This window comes from Lethenteron reissneri, chromosome 25 (genome assembly GCF_015708825.2).
Source record: "Lethenteron reissneri isolate LAM-NWPU_2019-01 chromosome 25, ASM1570882v1, whole genome shotgun sequence".
Classification (NCBI taxonomy): Eukaryota; Metazoa; Chordata; class Hyperoartia; order Petromyzontiformes; family Petromyzontidae; genus Lethenteron; species Lethenteron reissneri.
The window spans coordinates 9,393,866-9,412,282 of NC_083803.1; the positions used below are offsets into that span (position 1 = coordinate 9,393,866).

At 40.5% G+C, this 18,417-nt stretch overlaps 1 protein-coding gene across 2 annotated transcripts; it reads right to left on the minus strand.

Annotated features, from left to right (window-relative positions):
* Positions 1–243: 243 nt before the first annotated feature.
* LOC133347168 (rho GTPase-activating protein 5-like) lies at positions 244–16,804 on the minus strand. Of its 2 annotated transcripts, none has more exons than XM_061559207.1 (7): positions 16,643–16,804; positions 6,488–10,255; positions 5,457–5,574; positions 3,935–4,012; positions 3,339–3,470; positions 3,083–3,188; positions 244–2,492 (listed from the first exon to the last, which is right to left on the minus strand). In XM_061559207.1, the coding sequence occupies exons 2-7, from the start codon at positions 10,064–10,066 to the stop codon at positions 2,192–2,194; spliced, it is 4,314 nt and encodes a 1,437-aa protein (XP_061415191.1). In that variant the 5' UTR covers positions 10,067–10,255; positions 16,643–16,804; the 3' UTR covers positions 244–2,191. The 2 variants fall into 2 exon arrangements, with proteins under 2 accessions (XP_061415191.1, XP_061415192.1); XM_061559208.1 differs by having other exon boundaries at positions 16,474–16,804.
* Between the last annotated feature and the right edge of the window lie 1,613 nt (positions 16,805–18,417).

The following is an 18,417-nucleotide window of genomic DNA, read 5'->3' on the forward strand; positions in this document are numbered from 1 at the left end:
AAAACAATATTTCTTAAGCGTAGTCATTGTCACGATCTATTTCTAGGAACAAAAACATTACTTGATAACAAGCTGTTCTACCATATCGCTCGATTAGACTTGCATCACATTACTTACTAAACTATGCATGTTTATAGAAGTAATTTGATGTGCAAATAATTTACATCTAAATGCATGTTGAGTGGCTTAATCAGCCGATGTCGGGGTGACGAAGTTGACTTGTAATGATAAGCAAACTACGAAACAAAGATTTTATTATCAAGAAAGTAAAATTTATTTAATATTTGTACATAAGCAACAGGGTTCTTTCTGCAACTTAACCAGTTCAGTTGAGACCAAAGCCATACAAAAAAGCATATTAAGGCAGGGTTTCAGCAAGGCAAGTTTTGTTCCCTGTTATTTTCGTCCCTTTATAAGGCAGGCCAGTTAATTATAACACGTAAAAAAATGCATATTGCTCTGGTTGCCATTAGAGATTTGCAGTAAGGAATAATACACTTGCAAAACATCTCATTTTTTAGTATCACACAGGAACTTTACAGTTACAATACATGTTCATTTATCAGTAGAATATACTACACCCAGTGGTTTATTTCATCTTAACAGGTGGTTGGAGTACATTCATAGCATGCACTGCTTTAATAACATTATTTATACAACAGCCACAAGTTATGAACAGCACTGCTTACCTGAAAAGGCAAATTCATAAAAGCTTTCATGATGCATTACAAAATCCACGAAAACAGCAGTCTTCAGGTGAATGGTTTGAAGCATTCCACGATGTTACTTTGCATATTTAATTACTGCTTCCACAATTTACTTAAAACATATTCCGTGTAGTGATTACAGCTTACGCAGCATTTAATTTATTTTTCGACATACAAATGAAGAGATCACATCACCTGCCACACTGATCGAGCTAGCCTGCCACAGGTTGCAGTCGTGAAAGTTACTTTTTTCTTTCTAAGTGTGATTCTGATTGTGGTATTAAGATTTAAGTATACTGGCATTTCAGCCAATTTCACAGTTGCTGTTTTACAGCCAATTGGGTAAATTGCTTAAAAAAAGGTTTCTCCCTTAAACAGCTCAGCTGGCGAAAGGCCAGACGAGTTTTTTAGTGTATCAAAATCATCCCAATCCTCCCACATACATATATTTAAATAGCAATACGTCTGACAAGGTAAACAAAACAGCATTGAGAATGTGAAAAAATTAAGGTTGTGTCAGTTTGCCAAACATTATTTTTAGGTCACGGTTAACCCACTTTTAATCTGGATTTAAATACAAGCTCTGTGTTCATATACTGTATCCAACCTGAACATACTTTTCTATTTATGTAGTGCCTGTAAATAAAGCATATTATGCATAATATGGAATGCCGTAAAACTATTCCAGTATGACATGATAACCCACAACATAAAAATTAGATTCACTGGACCTTAACAACCTTCACCAAACAATCACTAAAAAATGTCAAGTGTTCATTAGGCCAAAGCATGGCAAACCAGCAAGTCAACACTCAAAGGGCTGAACATACACGCAATTGTTCCTGCATTTGTACAAGTACATTTATGTTAATACAACGGTCCGATTCTAATTAAGTCCAGCAAGTACCATACTGTCCATGCCTTGAAATGACATGGGTATATAATTACAGAAATTGTATAGTTTCCCCCTAGACTTTATCATTTAAATTAAATAACATCAACTCAGCATTACAAATCCATGGGTGGTATTTAAATGAACTGCATTTTATACATAAAAAATATTAAAATGTAAGCAACTTACAATTTTCTTAGTTTACAAAATAAGCTTTATTTTAATGTGGGACCCTCAATGTATTAATTTGGATCACATTAATGTAACCAAAACCATTCATCACCTTTGATTTTATTTCAGCATGTTTTTATGAACGTATATAATATACCTATGCCATGCCAAAGACTACCAACGGTGAGCATAAATGAGATTTTTAAAAAAACGTTGAGCATTCAAGGAATCCAATATCTCGTTAAGAAAATTGCAGCTTCCATAGGTAATTTCCCAGGCACGGTGGCAACAGCAACTATGCTGTATTTCTTCACGGAGATCCTGGAAGGCCATTATGGCAAGTCACAGAGTGAACTATGCAAATGTTCGTTAGTGTTGCTGTTTATGCAATGTCTCTATTCGCCTCTGACATCAGCAAAAGCTACAGCGCTATAATCTCGCTGTCCATCAGGTCTCCTCCTTGTTGTGAATCACTCATGCTGCCCGCAGTAATCGAAATGGCTGCTGGGGAACTGGGTGCTGGGCTCGGTGCATCCACCACCTCCTCCTGGTTGTGGAACATGAAAGGACACTGGTGGATAAATGTCTCCAAGATCTGTTTGTACACACGTGTAGCCATAACGGGATCCACAACGGTGAAGTCTGGCCGCATCAGCGTGGGCCAGAAGCATATCGAGAGGTTCTCGCTCGTCATCTTGTTCAAGCTACTGTTTTGGCTCACTCTGCAAGACAAAAAGTGCATGGGGATCAGGATACACATAGAATATTACAAATTAGAAAGGAGGAAGTAAGCATTCATTCAACATTAAAACAAGGCGCGAGGGTAGTGCAGTAAAAGGGCCTTAATTGTATTTGGTCATTCAGTGTATGAAGAAATGTGTACAAAGAAATATGCACATGCTAGTGAACATACATATTTTAGTAAAGCCACTAATATACATGTTGACAACACGAAAAACCGCTGGAAGTATGTAAGATATGCATGTATACATTCTTATATGCTGTTTATGCTGGTATGAAACTAAAATTAATGTCAGTATTGCTAGGCTGTGCCTCCAGTTTCATAGTCTTTTGTTAATGGGTTTTGTAGTTTTTGTAAAAAATATTAAAAATATACAAACATAACATTTCCTGGCCTAACAACAAGTAGCCCATTTATACCTTGGAATAATTCAAGTCTACATAATGCTAAATATTGTGAATATAGTCAATTGCATCATATGCAGTTTACAACAATAGTTCTATGAACCAGCAGCCCAAAATGCACAATATGAGTTTAGGTTTTACTGAGCTTAGAGCTCAATTCACTCACGAATGCAAATGTGTGACGACGTATTTGAGGACCGCCATGTTGGCCGCAGGCAATTTCTTCAGCTTCCCTCGTAGCGACAGCAACTTTGTAGTTTTATCTGGTATGGCTGGAATCAAAATAGAGCAGATTTCAGTTTAGATTTTCCTCAACTAAATTAATGTAGCAATTATGTTATATATAATATTCAGACACTAGTTGTGCATTTTACTGTTCGCAATCATATTCCATTAACATGCAATACACAAAGCAAGCTTACTAATGGCCTCTATCAAGCCCTGATGTATGTCGTAAGGGATTAATGGTCCAGGAAGCTCGTTGAAGAATGCTTTTAGTGCCCCTGCAACGGCATTCACGTTGAGATCCATGTTATCAAAGATGATGTTCTGGTCTGAAAGAAAGCACACAACAAAATATGGTTATATTAAAATCCTGTATACATTATAATAAACACAATTTATTGCACCCGCATATTTCACGAATACCAAATGCTTGGTTATTAATTGTATCCTAGTACAAACCGAAAATTTTGGGAAAGGATTTAGACCAAAAAGTCACAGGTCTGCCGTATTAAAATGTTGCCCTCTGCTGGCAAAGCACAGAAAAACAAGTAGCAAAGCAAGCAATACTTTGCATCCAACTGTACAATTACTTTTCAAACAAATGACGTTACATATGTTGCATTACACAAGTTACTAATACATTTAGGATGTTGATTATGGGGCTCTTTCACACTGTTGATTTCAATCAATGGTAATGTTAATTTAGTAAATACAACTGACATTGTTTTGTTATTTAAAATTAAATTAGCGGCAAAAACGTCTCGTTATGGAAAATTCCACCTTGTGTGCTCACCTGCATCAAATGTCCGCTGAAGATTATCTTGCTCAACTTTGCTCCCACTGACCCGGTACACACCTTCCATGGTTAATCCTAAAAAAAATAAGGTACCCGCAATTGACAAGTCACTTGTTACACTTTGTCAATTAGCACCTGGCCCTCAAATGATGTTGCAATATCTGCTTAATTTAATTATGGCAAAAAAACACCAAGTTGAGGCGAAAGTTGTTTGGGAATCAAATGCACCACTGGTCAAATACGTTCATATACAGAGAGTTGACAACCGGCAGCTTTGTTTATGACAAACAAGTGACATGAATTAAAAAAAATGTGGCAGGTCATTCAAAGGGCAAAAAACTACTTTTAAGCAAAAAACATATTGCTGAACATACTGTATATATAAAATGGTGGATCATCATTAAGTGATTTAACAATGTTAAAATGGTAAACAAAACAATCTGTTGAGTTTTAAAGTGACCAGTGCTTCCATTTTAAACTTAGTACAAAGATTTAACTAGAGCAAACAATAGTACTGAGCCCAGCCCTTGCGTTTCATTTGTGAGATTCTGCTGGTCTGGCAGGAAATTCCTGTTAAAAATTCGCTGGCAGAGACGTATCAGATTTTAAAGCAACCTTCTCTCCGAGTCCCACTATTCAAACCATTTTCTCATGGTTCCAGGACTTTTTTCAGGATGAGCATCTCATCATTATTTAGACAAAGGTGACAACTGAATAAAAGCTAATACACAAGAAATAGAAATATTAATTCCGCAAAACTATAAAAAGTCCGCTTTAGTTAATGGTGTGAGCTCAGGAAACAACTTGTAAAAGACAATCACTCTACCCACCATTGTGATCTTTATAACAAGGCTGTTTTTATCACCACACCAGAAATCTACACTTGTCTCAGTTTTTCTTTAAGACCTCTATCAAGAAACTGGTAATACTGTATATGTTATATTGAGTAAAACCTTTGCAATAAGAAATTCCTCAAAATACATATTTCCCAAAAGTAAATACTTGATTTAGAAAATGTTCTTTTTGCCATGATATCCCTAAGTAATTAATGATGGCATTATTAAATGTAAAGACTATTCCTATGGTTTTAAGTGAAGATTGGACTAGTCACTGAGACATTATATGCCAGAGTTGAAACATTACATCCTACCTCATCGTATTTCATACCTATTGAACATTTAGTGCTATTTTTTTACTTTTATACCGCTTGATAATTACTCAATGTTACATATACATTAACCGTGATTGCTTCTTTAGAGTATGCCTCATTTTTATTATACATTGCAGTATTTGTGCTTCTTTTATCCCCCGTTCTGGATTGTTTAAGCGACTCGTCTCTCTTTAGAGACTTGGTCTCAATGGGCTCTCACCCGGCTTAATGTTTTACTCAAACTACTACAAAGATCTGTAATACTACAGTATACTAGACATGTATAAAATTATATGAATAATGTAAAGGTACAGCATCCCACGATATTGTACTTATCACACTTTCACAGGTTAAAACAATATATCTCACCCTTATCTTCAATGAATGTAATGCATTTTTCCACAAAGAGTGGGACAAGATTGTCTGGTGACTGAGCCACCTCAGTCAGTGGGTGTCCGAAGTAGTTTTTCCCTTCTGGTTTGCGGGTCTGCATGTGAAGAAACATTGGTAGTCAATATGCAGCAATCAACCTTCCACTAATAACACTTTATTGCATCGAGGTGATGCAAAACACTCGACATGCAATCAATTGCTTTACTTTTGGCATATGACAAAATAATGGATTATTAAACTTATCAGAGCACCAAACTATGTATAGAGAATAGATTTTTGCTGTCAAACGATCTCAAACAAAATGCCTAATGTGCTTAAGTGGATAGTTTTTACAACTACATTTTAGATTTCAGTAAAACATATATTCTTTGAATATGAAGTTGGTATTCACCATGTTATGTAATGAAAAGATGGACAAATGTGTAATGAATAGATATAAATCACATTTAATGTAGCTCGAAGTATGAAAACAAATGTCAGTTTTGGGCACATCTATTTTAAGACTCTTAAGATACAACCTCAAATTTAAATATATTTATCAACTGAGATCATGGAAGCTCAATCCATTCGGAAGAAACACGTAACATACAGATTTCAGCATTTGCTTTCTAACGTGAGAAAATATAACGGAAATTCTTCTGATTAAATCTTTTACTATAGCTTTTACACCATATAATAGGCGAGTAAAATTGCAGGTTAATTAAATTATTAAACTCACAATACATGAATCAAGTCTTATGTGAGAGATTTGATGCATATAATATGAAAGCAGTGAGTTCACATAAACACTGCATCCACTGGAGGCACTACATTCACATTTAAACAAATTCTCAAATCTAAATGTTGGCCTTGAATTGAAGAAATTATTTAAACCACAATCGAGAATTATTAAATATCTACTCGATTTCCTTTGAATATCCAAAACTTAAGCCAGTGACTAAAAAATACAATTAGTATGCACGTATACTCGTGGCATTGTTTTCTTATAATTGACTAAGTAAATGTACCTTTCTTCTACGCATCGACCTCTTTTCATCCACGTCTCCAGACTTTATTCTGTTCCATCGTCGCGAATGGCGGACTGATGGAATTTGTACATCTGGATCTTCATCACTCCCATTTGCGGGAGAAACGATAACCTCTGGAGGTGCAGTCCGCCGTGGTTTAAGCCTCTCAGACCTCTGCTTGTAAGGAACGGGCTTACGCACTGTGGTGACTTTACCGTCCAGTGGGAAAACATCCATGCCGTTATCCATGCTGCTGCTTGCAACCAACTGGCCTCTGGTTTTGCCTTGTTTGTTATCCTGAGGAAGTATGTAAATGAAATCTGACACTGGTCTATATTTGCTAATAGCATCAATGGGATCAGCATAGTCCTCCCGATCAATGTCATCAAAAGACTTTCGCATTGGTCGTTTTGTCATCTCCCTTGAAATGCGCATTTCTTCCACTTTTCTGTTTAGTTCAACTGGATCTGGCTTCGGCATTAGCTTTGGTTTTGTAGGTACAACAGGGCCAACTGTGTAGCCTTTTGCAGCTGCATCTTCATAACCAATTCTAGGCGAGCTGAAAGCAGGAAAATTGCTAAAAAGCTGATCTTTGCTCAGGTGAGGCATAGACTGGGATTCAGTAAAATTTCCATGTGATCTTTCACTGATTGCAGGGGCTGTCTCACTATCATCTGCCAATCCGAATGTGCTTGAGCTCACACTCGTCAAATCAAAAGAAGATGAACCCACTGGCTCTCCTTCGCTCATGTCCCACAGGGTCATTGACTCTTCAATCTGTGACTTTCGACTGTAGACAGAGCTAAAGAACTGCTTAAACATTTCTGTCTGGTTTTGGAAGTGGGAAACCGTTTCAAATTTGGCTGTTATGTCTCCAGCAATTTCATCCCCTTCCATCACCAGCTCCTTGGTGACATCATCCAAAAAGTCTAAATCTGTATTTGTGATAGCCAGTATGTATATGGGTATCACATCGGGAACATTTGAAAGGAATGCCCTCAGCATGGCTAAAGAGGCTTTTCTATTCGCAGAGTAAACAAGAATGTGCCCATGAACCAATTCCTCTCTTCGTAGGAAGGCTGAGTGGTAAGATATTGCAGTCACCTCCACACGCCTTCTCTGTGACCCCAAACTCAAATCCAACAGCATGGTGTGATTTTCTCCACTCTTTCCTATGCTGCAAAATGGTGAATCCAGGAAAGGTGCTAGGACACAAGCTGGATCGATGGCATCACCACACATGACGCACATGACAACTTTGAGATCAACCTCGGACATATCTTTAATGCTTGGAGATGGATTTATCACAGAAGGCCGCACTGTCCTTGCTTCAAGAAACTCGCCAAGTGCTTTCTTTATGTTTTGTGCATGGAATTTGCAGTTGTAGGCATTTCCTTCTGTCGGGCTGTCAACAAATGGGCACTGCAGCTTATTTGCTAGCTCTTTCCCTTGTATCTTCAATGTTTTTTGCATGACACTGGATTGCTTCTTTTCGTTTGCCATGAGCAATACTACGGGTAGGTTTGAGTTTTCTTTTCTGCTGGTGTATTGCGATCGTAAGCAGTCTTCAATGTAATGCATTGTGTCAAATGAGTTGAACACACACAAACATCCATGTGGTTTGAACCCATCGGTCTTCAGCGAGTTCAATGCTTTTTTCATGTCCCCTTCAACCATCTTCAATCTTAACTCGTATGTCTTGTCATCCAAAACATATTCATCCTCTTTCAACTGCCCCTTTATTTCATCAGCAAGCTCACCTGCCAATTTACCTTTTCCTAGGAGCACAATATTCAATCGATCCATGCCTCCGCTGTCTGAAATGCAACAAGACTTGGGCCGGCTGAGAGGCTGTGGTGGCCTTTTAGCTAGCAGCTCCTGAATTTGAATATCCATGCAGATTTGGCCACAAGGACATGTTTCAATTGTTGGATGATACACAAATCCAATACGTTTGTACAGCAAGGCTTGTCTCTCCGCCTGCAACTTCTGTAGCGCTTTATACCTTGCCTCCTCTTTTATCTCATTATTTATTGCGGCCATTTTCTCATGGCTAGGTGTTGCATTGACATCAAGGTCGACAAACAAATCTGAATGCTCCATAAGCATCTCCAGAAAGTCGTCTTTTGCCTTTTCTGTTATTTCTTGCTGATGTTTTGCATAGATCTCTATTTTGTCTATTTCAGACAAATGCTGGTATGGTTCCTCATCTTTCAGCAGCCCACTCACTTCTTCCCAAGGTTTTCCAGGCTCGACAATGTAGCTCTTTCCAAGAATCGTTTTAAATTGAACTTTCATTTCTGCCTTCCACCTCAGCGCTTGAAGTTTTTTAACATGATCATTGAAAACTGTTTCTGCCTCTTTCTCCTGCAGGAAGTCATATGGTATCCTTAGGTCCTCTTGGCTCTCAATGTGCTTGCTATCTTCCCATCGCTCACTTAGCACAATGAAGTACGTTCCAAAGTCCAACTTCTTTTCTTTCACAAGGATCTGTACTTCATCCCAAGTCAGGTGTTCAATTTCTTCCAGAGCAGGAACAAGGATCTCCAAATCTCTAGACAGATTAGCGAGGTATTCTGCCTTTTTTCGCAAAACAAAATTATCTTTAAGCCTTACAAGATGTTTTTTGAAGAGGTCTTTTGCATTCTTGCAACCCTTGAGATTGATGTAATTTTGGTAATCCTTTACATCACACATCCTCCTTGACTCAAAAAGCCATTGAGCATGAAAGTCATTCACACATCGAACAAGCAGCTGTTTGAATTTTTCTGTGGCAGCATCAACAATCTCCTTTTGCTGACGTGCAGCATCTGCATAGGGAATGATCTTGGGCTTCACTCTTGACTTGTCAATTATTTGTGCCAGTGCAATGAAAGCCAGCTCCACGTTGACATTCTCACTCGCCGATGTTTCAATCAAAGGAATGCTGATCTTTCCCTTGGTTAGAAATGCCTGCAGTTCCCGGACACAATGATCATGCATGATGTCACACTTAGTGGCAACCAACAGAATTGGTTTCTTTGTCTTAGCTATCTGCTTGTACAAACTGCTAAGAAATTCCAGCTGATTATCTATTGGTCTGTTCTGCACTTGGCTCACATCGCAGCAAAGCAAGAAACCATCAATGTTGAGTTTCCCATCTGGCATTTGCTTTTGTTCAAAATCTTGCTCTATTCCAAGCTGGTCAGTGCAGATGTACATTAACTTTTCTGCTGAACTTAGCTTTGTCGCTGCTGCACGTTTGACATATGGTTGCAAGTTGGTACTTCGATGAGGCTGGAAAGTGGCATCGTCAATGAATTCGGTCTGTTCCACGACACGAAATGAATATTCCCACCCTTCATCTAACTTTTTAACTTCTCCCCAATAGAGAAAGTGGTCATTATTGACAACACGACCACCAAAATCGCTTTGACTAATTAACGATGTGTGCACATCATAGAAGTCATCTTCCTTTGATCGAACAAAACGGTTGCATAAGCACGACTTTCCAACTCCGGCAGATCCCTTTTCTTTTTCTGTACCCGAAAGGCCAACAACACTAATGTTGAATACCCGAGTGTCTTTGTGTTTAGCCATAATCGTTATCCCATTATCTTGATGGGAAAAGAGGTGCTGGATGATGTAGCTTGTTCCATGTATAATGAAAGATCGTTGAGCTGCAATATGGAAGTAGTGTTTTTCCTCCTAAGTGCATGAAATAAAAGGTTTTCTTTGATACTGCAGATGAGACTCCATCCAGGGATTACATGTGTCCTGGTTGATAACCTGCAGAAACATCAATGAATAAATTAGTCTCATTACAATTTACATTTGACATTGTAAGGAAAGTAAGAATATAACAATTAAAAACCTTACAATTGTAATATTAGTAGTCTGCATTTTGGCTCATGCAGTGTATTGAATGATGCGTACATTTCTCATTATTTCTCACATCTTTTGAGAAGATTACTTAACACATCCTCGAATTGTTAGAACAGTAATACACATATAATACAATGAGTGGCTTTATTTTCCTTAATAGTTACCTGTTCCTTTGCAGCAAAGCCGCAATTGACACATTTGGCAAACATGCTGCACAATTTTAGCAACTTGTTGGAATTAACCAAATCCACAGAAAGGGCATGTATTACGATCATTTGTATTAGTATCTAGGCACACCGTGACATTAATTACAATACAGTACTTAGAAATGCAATTATTATTAAATATCCTTATGAAAATGTAAATTAGAAAGAAAGTTGAACTACTCAAAAAACAAAAAGTGCATAACCTACCATCACGTATACAAGTCGAACAAGAAGATTACATCACTACCAATGTTCTGGTACTGTATATAATTTATATAAAAGCCACTTTAACATTCAACATGTGTTGTTGTGTGTCCTTCAGACACATGCATTGCTTGCTATAGCAAAAATTCGCCTGGGTCTATAAATTGTAGTATGGAACTATGGCAACATATTTATGTCTATTGCTGCAAAATGATGTTGAAATCTTATGTACAGCTTGCACCTTTTTTTCGTTTGTGATAAAATAGCTTTATGTATCAGTAATATTAAAATAAGCATGTCCAACAGAAAAAAAATGTCATATAGTCACGAAATACTTTACTTTACTCGTAACACTATCCACACGTTATGAACCACTTTCACAGCTAATTTGCTACGTTTATTTCCTTTGGAAATAATCGTAATTAATATAATCTACACAAAGTACCATGCACAAATAACTATGTTTATACTGCATAAGCCTAATCATGAATCAGAGTACTAAAAGTGATTATGTTGACCAACACAGAAAGTTGCTGAGTATTCTTTATAATGTGGGTTGTGAAACTTGTACATCTTGAGGCAGGAATGAGCAAGCATTAGCAGCACATGGCCCATCAGTCTGCACGATGAGTATAAAAATGACGAAATGTATGTACATTTACATATGCGTTCTTTTTATGTACTCTGTGACAAAGAGTGCCTGAATGAAACTGAAAATTGCTTAATTCTTTACTACCCAGATTTGATATATATTTTTACAGTTTGTGTTAGTTCTAAGTCATTAATCGTACTTGTGAGATCAATGCCAAAATATGTGGTACCAGATCAACAAGTTTTACAGCATGCACGACGTCGCCAATACTGGTACTGTAAATAACTGGAAATGCACATTTCAAAAGCTGCAAACGGCATATAAAAATTGCTTGAGGTCATATATTTTAAGTCATGTAAAACAATACAACACTGTATATCAAAATAGTATTGTTCTACAACTTAAAATAAAATATTCGAAAACCAACATTTCACTACAAACTCAAATCTCAATCATGGCAAGATCATTGAACGAACCACCACAAACATGACTTGTTATGTCCATCAACATGGTTAAATAGGAAATTGCTAAATGTCAAATTGTTTTTACATTTAAATGATCACACACTGGATATTAATATTGACCACATTTTGTAATCAGCAAACGCTCTTGTGAGCCTACGTGAGCCTGCAGATTCCTTCTTAGACAACGTCAAGGCAACACACAAGATCAACGATACCCAAACGCACTACAATAATGTAAACCATGCAGGGCACAACGCATCCCTTATGATAGGGCACAATCTGGAAAGGAGTGTATACCGTGTGGACAATACTTTCCACAGCGTCGAACAGACCGTAATTAAACCATCAACGACAGCACCACGGAAACCAAACACTTAAATTGGTACGCCACGTGAATCAGGTATCCTAATTATCGTTTGATTAACTTTAAAACGCTCCACCCCACCCCCAAAGGAACGCACGCACTGGCTGTAAAAATTCCTCGGCCTCAAAATGAAAGATTGTCTGAACTTGGGCCCTTTTCACAGTACAACGTGGTCAACACACACGCGCGCGCACACATTCTACGATCTCTGTATCTTAAGCGCTCCAAATAAACTTTGGTCTTGTAGTATATACTACGATAGAACCGCAAAAAAAGTCGCTCATTAATACAACACGGTGAGTTTAATACTCAAGCAAATAGTGCCATGACATAATACGTACCAAGGTGTCATAACACTGTACTGTATTATCGTGACAGCATTGCGTCAAGAGTACGAATACAGTAATTGGTGTTTATTAGACATGAAATAGTATCATGACAGTAGTGCGATATTTCAGTGATAGTAGTAGAAGTACTTGTGCTAGTTATGCTGGAGCATAACAGCATTACAGATAGTAAATTAGTATAGATTTGTTTCAGTATGACATTATTCAAGTAATTTTAACAGTGTATTATAGTGTCAGTAATAGCGTGTTAATATAGTACTATACTGTACTTGAGTCATGACCTAGTTTAAGTGTGATAGTAACGAATATAGTAACGATAGTGCCGTGCAAATAATTTGGTGGTGCATGGTGTGTGTTAAATACAGTATAACATGATAGTGTCACAGTGTGATGGTGCAATGTTGTCATAGTAGCAGTGTAATGCTTTTGCAATTATATTATCGTTGGATTCTCGACTATTGGGATCACAGTGCAATGTTTTTTTTCTATATAGTGTGACAGTATGTGTACTCCTGTGACAGTACAATGTGACAGCATGATCATACTATTTACTGTAATTATACTGTGGTTCTGAGTGTGATTCTACCGTGGTCTATACCATAGAAGTGCAAAGTGACACTGTTATAGTGATTCTATGGAGTGATGTATGGTAATGTATGGTACAATATGATAAGTGGTTTTCTGTAATAGTAGAGTAGTGTCATGGTAATTTAGTAATGGATTGCGATTCGTATTGTGGGTTCATAATATGATACTATTATAAATTATCTGAATGTGTGATTAGGTTTTGGTGCGATGGTATTCGAAGTCTTAGCATTGTATTTGGGAGTTACAATGTAAAGACATCGCATGATAAGTTATGGTAATAGAGCAAGATATTGTTACGTATTGTGATAGTACTGTGTGATGCTATCTGATGGTGTAGAGAATGTACTGTATTTGTTACATTAATACTGCGGTATTAGTGACGGTAGTCACGGAATCATGGGATATTGCAGTATCACGGTATAGTGTGATGTTGTGGTGCGATGTAGGGTCAGGGTATAATGCGATAAAGTTTAATGACAGTGTAATAGTATATTAGTGTAATAGTACTTTGGAAGCAAAGTGTGATGGTTTCGTGATTTAATCGTGTGACACTACCTTAGTTTTGCAGTAACGTAAATGGGATGGCTTTTGTAATAAAGTGATGTTAATTGTGATAATGTAATTGTGGTATTGTGATGTAACATTGTCATGGTATTAAGGCATTCTACAGGGTGGGCCAGATGTATTGTGATCCCCATTTTATTCGATAAAACTTTATATTTTTTCAAGGACGGTTTATTCATAACAAAAAATGAATACGGAAAGTGAAAAAATGTTAGGGGTCAATTAAGTGGGGGTCACAAGACACCTGGACCACCCTGTCCGTGTAATCGTAGTGTTATTTGACCAATGTTAAATGTATTATGGTAAAGTAATCTATCATGGCACTGAATTGTTAAAGGGTGACAATATTCGCCTGTTGGTGTGAAAGTGTACCGAGCACGATGGTGTTAGTGTAGTAATTGTCAGTGTTATGGAATTGATACTATAACTGTGGTGTGAAAATGTGATGGTATCATGGTGTTCTCTCGTGTTATGGTATTATAGTGAGAGAGTAATTAATACTACAGGGTAAATGTGTCGTACAGTGTGGTGGTAAGGTAATAGCGTGATGACACCGGTGTAAAAAGTGTTAATATGAGGGTGTACCGTGGCGTTCATTCAATGATATTGTCATGTCAGTGTGGTAGCACTGTGGAGTGTGATCACAGTGTGACTATACAATGGTGTTGTAGTGTGATGTTATAGTACTACAAAGCCATGTTAATGTGTGGCAGAACTACAGTGCGCGAAAGTGCAGCGATAAAATGTGATGTATCAAGACATTCTAATGCCGTGTGGAACGGAGGGCCTAGTTGTTCAATTCCTGGCCACTTAACATCGGTGGCGAGTGGCACGTGAACCGGTCCTGTACCCTGCTCGCCCACCTTCACCAACCCGCAATAGTCAACAACTATTTTCTATTTTACCTGGGTAATGCCCAGAAGCGGTCTGGCCACAAATTATAGCTAAACTTAGTGGCTTATCATGTGGACATTTATAGCAGCCAAATAGTCTAAAACGCATGTTTCTAACCAACCATTATGACAACATTGTGCAGCATAGGACTTTAAAAGCATTGTAAACTATAGTTTATTATTAGTGCGATAGTATTGTTATGGGGCCTGAAGGGACTGTCGTGTTAAGAGTGTTGTGGATGAGGTATTGTGATGTTATCGTGAAACTTCACTGGTCTTCAGTTTTTACCTGGTAAAACAAAATGAGCTGTGAACTTGATTTGGGCCTGTAGAGTCAGTGAATGTACTGTGGTGTTAAAAGTGTGTCGGTATTCTGATGTTCTGGTTTTCTAGTGAGCGCAAATCGAACTTGGGTCGCTCTCCACCCTCCCCCATTGGTCGACTCCGCCTCAAATGAGTACTGTACCTGGTGCTTGCTAACAGCTCTTGCCCCAACAATCTGTTAAGGCTATAACGAGGAATGTTTGTCTTTGGTATTCTAGTGCGATGGTATTTTTGATGTTATGCTGCGATGGAACTGTGCGTTACAATGTGATGGTACCGGACTGTACAATGTCACGAGATTGGTATTGAGCAGTCTGATGCTATCGTATTATCGTGTAGTCTTGCATGCTACAATGCTTAATGTTGTATATGATGTCCTGCCGTCTTGTGGCGTAATGGATCCATGCCACTTGTGATGGTACCGTGAGTGCTGATACAAATTCTATTGGAGCTCTACAATGTGGGATTGTTATTTTATAGTGCGATGTAATGCACTACGTGGGTTAAAGTATTGGTGGTACTGTATTGACGCTATAGTGTGACGGTAAAGAGTGATATGCCACTGTTGCTTTAGTATAATGCGGTCCTGTTAGTATGACTTTACTGTCGTTGCCATGTGCTGGAGTTATAGTGTAATGTTAAAGTGTATTGCCGTGGTGTGACGTGATGGCATTATGGTGATAGCACTACGCCTCTGCGATGTTACTACTTGTTGTGATGGTACTGTGATGTTGTTACATCGACTGTGCTTCCACTGGAAAACTCTGCCGCATGGACCTTTCATTAAAACCTCCAGGGCATCGCCGCAACGATAGCCATTCTCTTTAACCGAGCAAATATCACAACCACGCACACACACACACCCACACTTCCACAAAAAAATGCAACGTTTACACAACAGCCACTTCAATGAAGTATCAAGTAAAACAAGAAGGAACGAGACTGCACGTGAACGCCAAAGGCTTCGACAGCGAGGAGACCGGGAGGGGGAGAAGACGAGGGGCGGACGAGAGAGACACCGCCACCACCACCACCGCTGTGCCACCACCACCACCACCGCCGTGACCACCACCACCACCACCACCGCCGTGACCACCACCAACCACCACCGCCGTGACCACCACCACCGTGACCACCACCAACCACCACCGTGACCACCACCAACCACCACCGCCGTGACCACCACCAACCACCACCGTGACCACCACCACCGTGACCACCACCAACCACCACCGTGACCACCACCACCGTGACCACCACCAACCACCGCCACCAACCACCACCGCCGTGACCACCACCACCACCGCCACCACCACCACCGTGACCACCACCACCACTACCGTGACCACCACCACTACCGTGACCACCACCACCAACACAACCACCACTGACCACCACCAACACAACCACCGCCACCGCCTCCGTGACCGCCACCGCCTCCGCGCAAACTTTTTATCTCAACACTCAACAGCTCCGGCGACGACTAAACTACGCGAGCGCCATCGCCGAGCCAACCACACGCCTCTCGACTCGTCGCCTCCATCAACAATTGTGTCTTTAAAGCATCTATATTTACCGTGGATGAGGATGAGGAGGAGGATGACGACGACGAGGGGTGAGGAGGCGGCGGTGGTGGTGGAGGAGTTCGCGGGGCGAGGCCACTAGCAGAGAGAAGCGGGCCCGGACGCTCAGCCGAGCACCGACTTATAATTAATACGACTACTTCAGCTCATTATTATTATTACCTCGGCACAGCGACGGGAGACGTCGGCGAGACGCAGCTGACGGCGAGTTTAGGTGACTTGAGCGGAAACAAAAAAGAAGACTTTAAAAGTTGCAAAAGGCGCCCTTGGCTCGCCTCCCCTCAGCGCCTTCTTCGTCGTCGCCAGAGCGGCCGCCGAGCTTAGGGGCGGGGCCAAAGTGAAGGGGGAGGAGTCGAGAAGGGGGCGGGGCGAGGCGGGGGGGAGGGGCGGGGCGAGGCGGGGGGGGAGGGGCAGTGAAAAGGGGGAGGGGAGCACCCCAATCCCCCCCCCACCCGCACGAAACAAAATGGGCGGGGCAATAGGGAGGCGGGGCCGGAAATAAGGCGGGGCTCTTGCGCGCTCGCGCACGCGCACTTCTCGGCGGCGGCGTCGTCGTCGCGCGCCGGCCCCTCCCCACACGCCGACAAAATGGCGGGAGAAGTTCGCGCCACACTGCGCATGCGCGAGGTTAAGCTCCTCCCTCCCCCCTCGCTTTCTTGCCCCCCCCACCCACCGAAAGCCTCGCCCCACCCCCCCCACATCCTCCACGACTCCGCCCCTCAACTGGTGGCCTCACCAAAGCCAAGTTTTTCATTTATGTCAAGTTTTTCATTCATTTGGTATAGCCCTGTGAGCCATGCGGCTCTTAAGTCGGGTGCAACCGCAAACAAAATATGAACATCTTCTTGGTTCTTTCGGTAAAGTCAAGAAGATGAATCCCTGCAGAAACATCCTGGATAAACCAGCAAATCTTAAAAAATAAACGCTGTGTGCAAAGATCCCAGTGTGATGCAAGTCAAACAACCATAACACAATTTAGATTACCCATGTTTTTAAAATCAACAAAATAATTCAATAAAACAACAGTAATCATAAGTAATTATTTAAATTGAACAATAAACGACATATAACATGCAATTGCATCAAATTCTGACTTAAATCAATCAAACATTCAATTAAACAAGTCACATGTCTATCAACCATTCTCTGTTAATGCCTCAAACAGCTGAACTTTCATAACCTCTGATATTTCCTTACTTATTCTCCCATCTAAATCACAGTTTGATGCCGAGCTGTCGATTATTTTGTAACTTCACTTACATCCTGTTTGTTTACATATCACTGCAATAGTGATCCTAGCCCTGTTTAATATTTCTGTAACTTAATTGTACTTGTGCTGTGATCAGTAAAAAAAAGAATCTGCCCAAGTCGACTTATGCCACAGGGACTTTAATAGTTAACATTGATTTATATTTGTGCTGATTTCATAGGGTTCCTCTCGTCAATGAAACTCCTATGCAGATCTCTAGAGTTCTTACCTGTGTCATGGGACCGTAAACGGGGTTCGCTGCTGGGCTCTGGACCAATCACACGGCCCGGGGTGTTGGGGGGCGGAGCCCAGTATGGGGGCGTGTGGGAGGGGCCGCCGTTCACCTCGGGTCCAATCGGAAGCGAGGTGAATGGGGGTGGAGCCAGCAGGGCCTATGGGAAGGCCGGATCTGACGGTCCGGAAGGGGCGGAGACAGGATCACGTGGTAAAGGGGTTATAGGTGGGATCCCGGAAGGGCTCCAGGTCAGTTGTTGGAGTGAAGAAGCTGGACCACGTTGGATGGCTGGAGGGGATCCGCGCCATCAGCCACGTGGCTGGAGGAGCTTCGGCACACCGTCGGCCAGCGGTGTGCGGAGTGGGGGAGCGGAAGGACTGACGAGGGAGCACGTGCGGGGCGCGCGTGAGGAGACGCTGGTCCGCTGTCAGGACCAGCGGGGTGCGAGCAAGA

What these genes read in the sequence shown, in the direction of transcription:
- LOC133347168 (XM_061559207.1), bottom strand. Translation starts at nt 10,066, where the DNA reads ATGGCTAAACACAAAGACACTCGGGTATTCAACATTAGTGTTGTTGGC. An exon ending in GGTCGATGCGTAGAAGAAAG is followed by an intron (nt 5,575 to 6,487) that starts GTACATTTACTT and finishes CTTCACATGCAG; the next exon opens with ACCCGCAAACCAGAAGGGAA. An exon ending in TACATTCATTGAAGATAAGG is followed by an intron (nt 4,013 to 5,456) that starts GTGAGATATATT and finishes TATTTTTTTTAG; the next exon opens with GATTAACCATGGAAGGTGTG.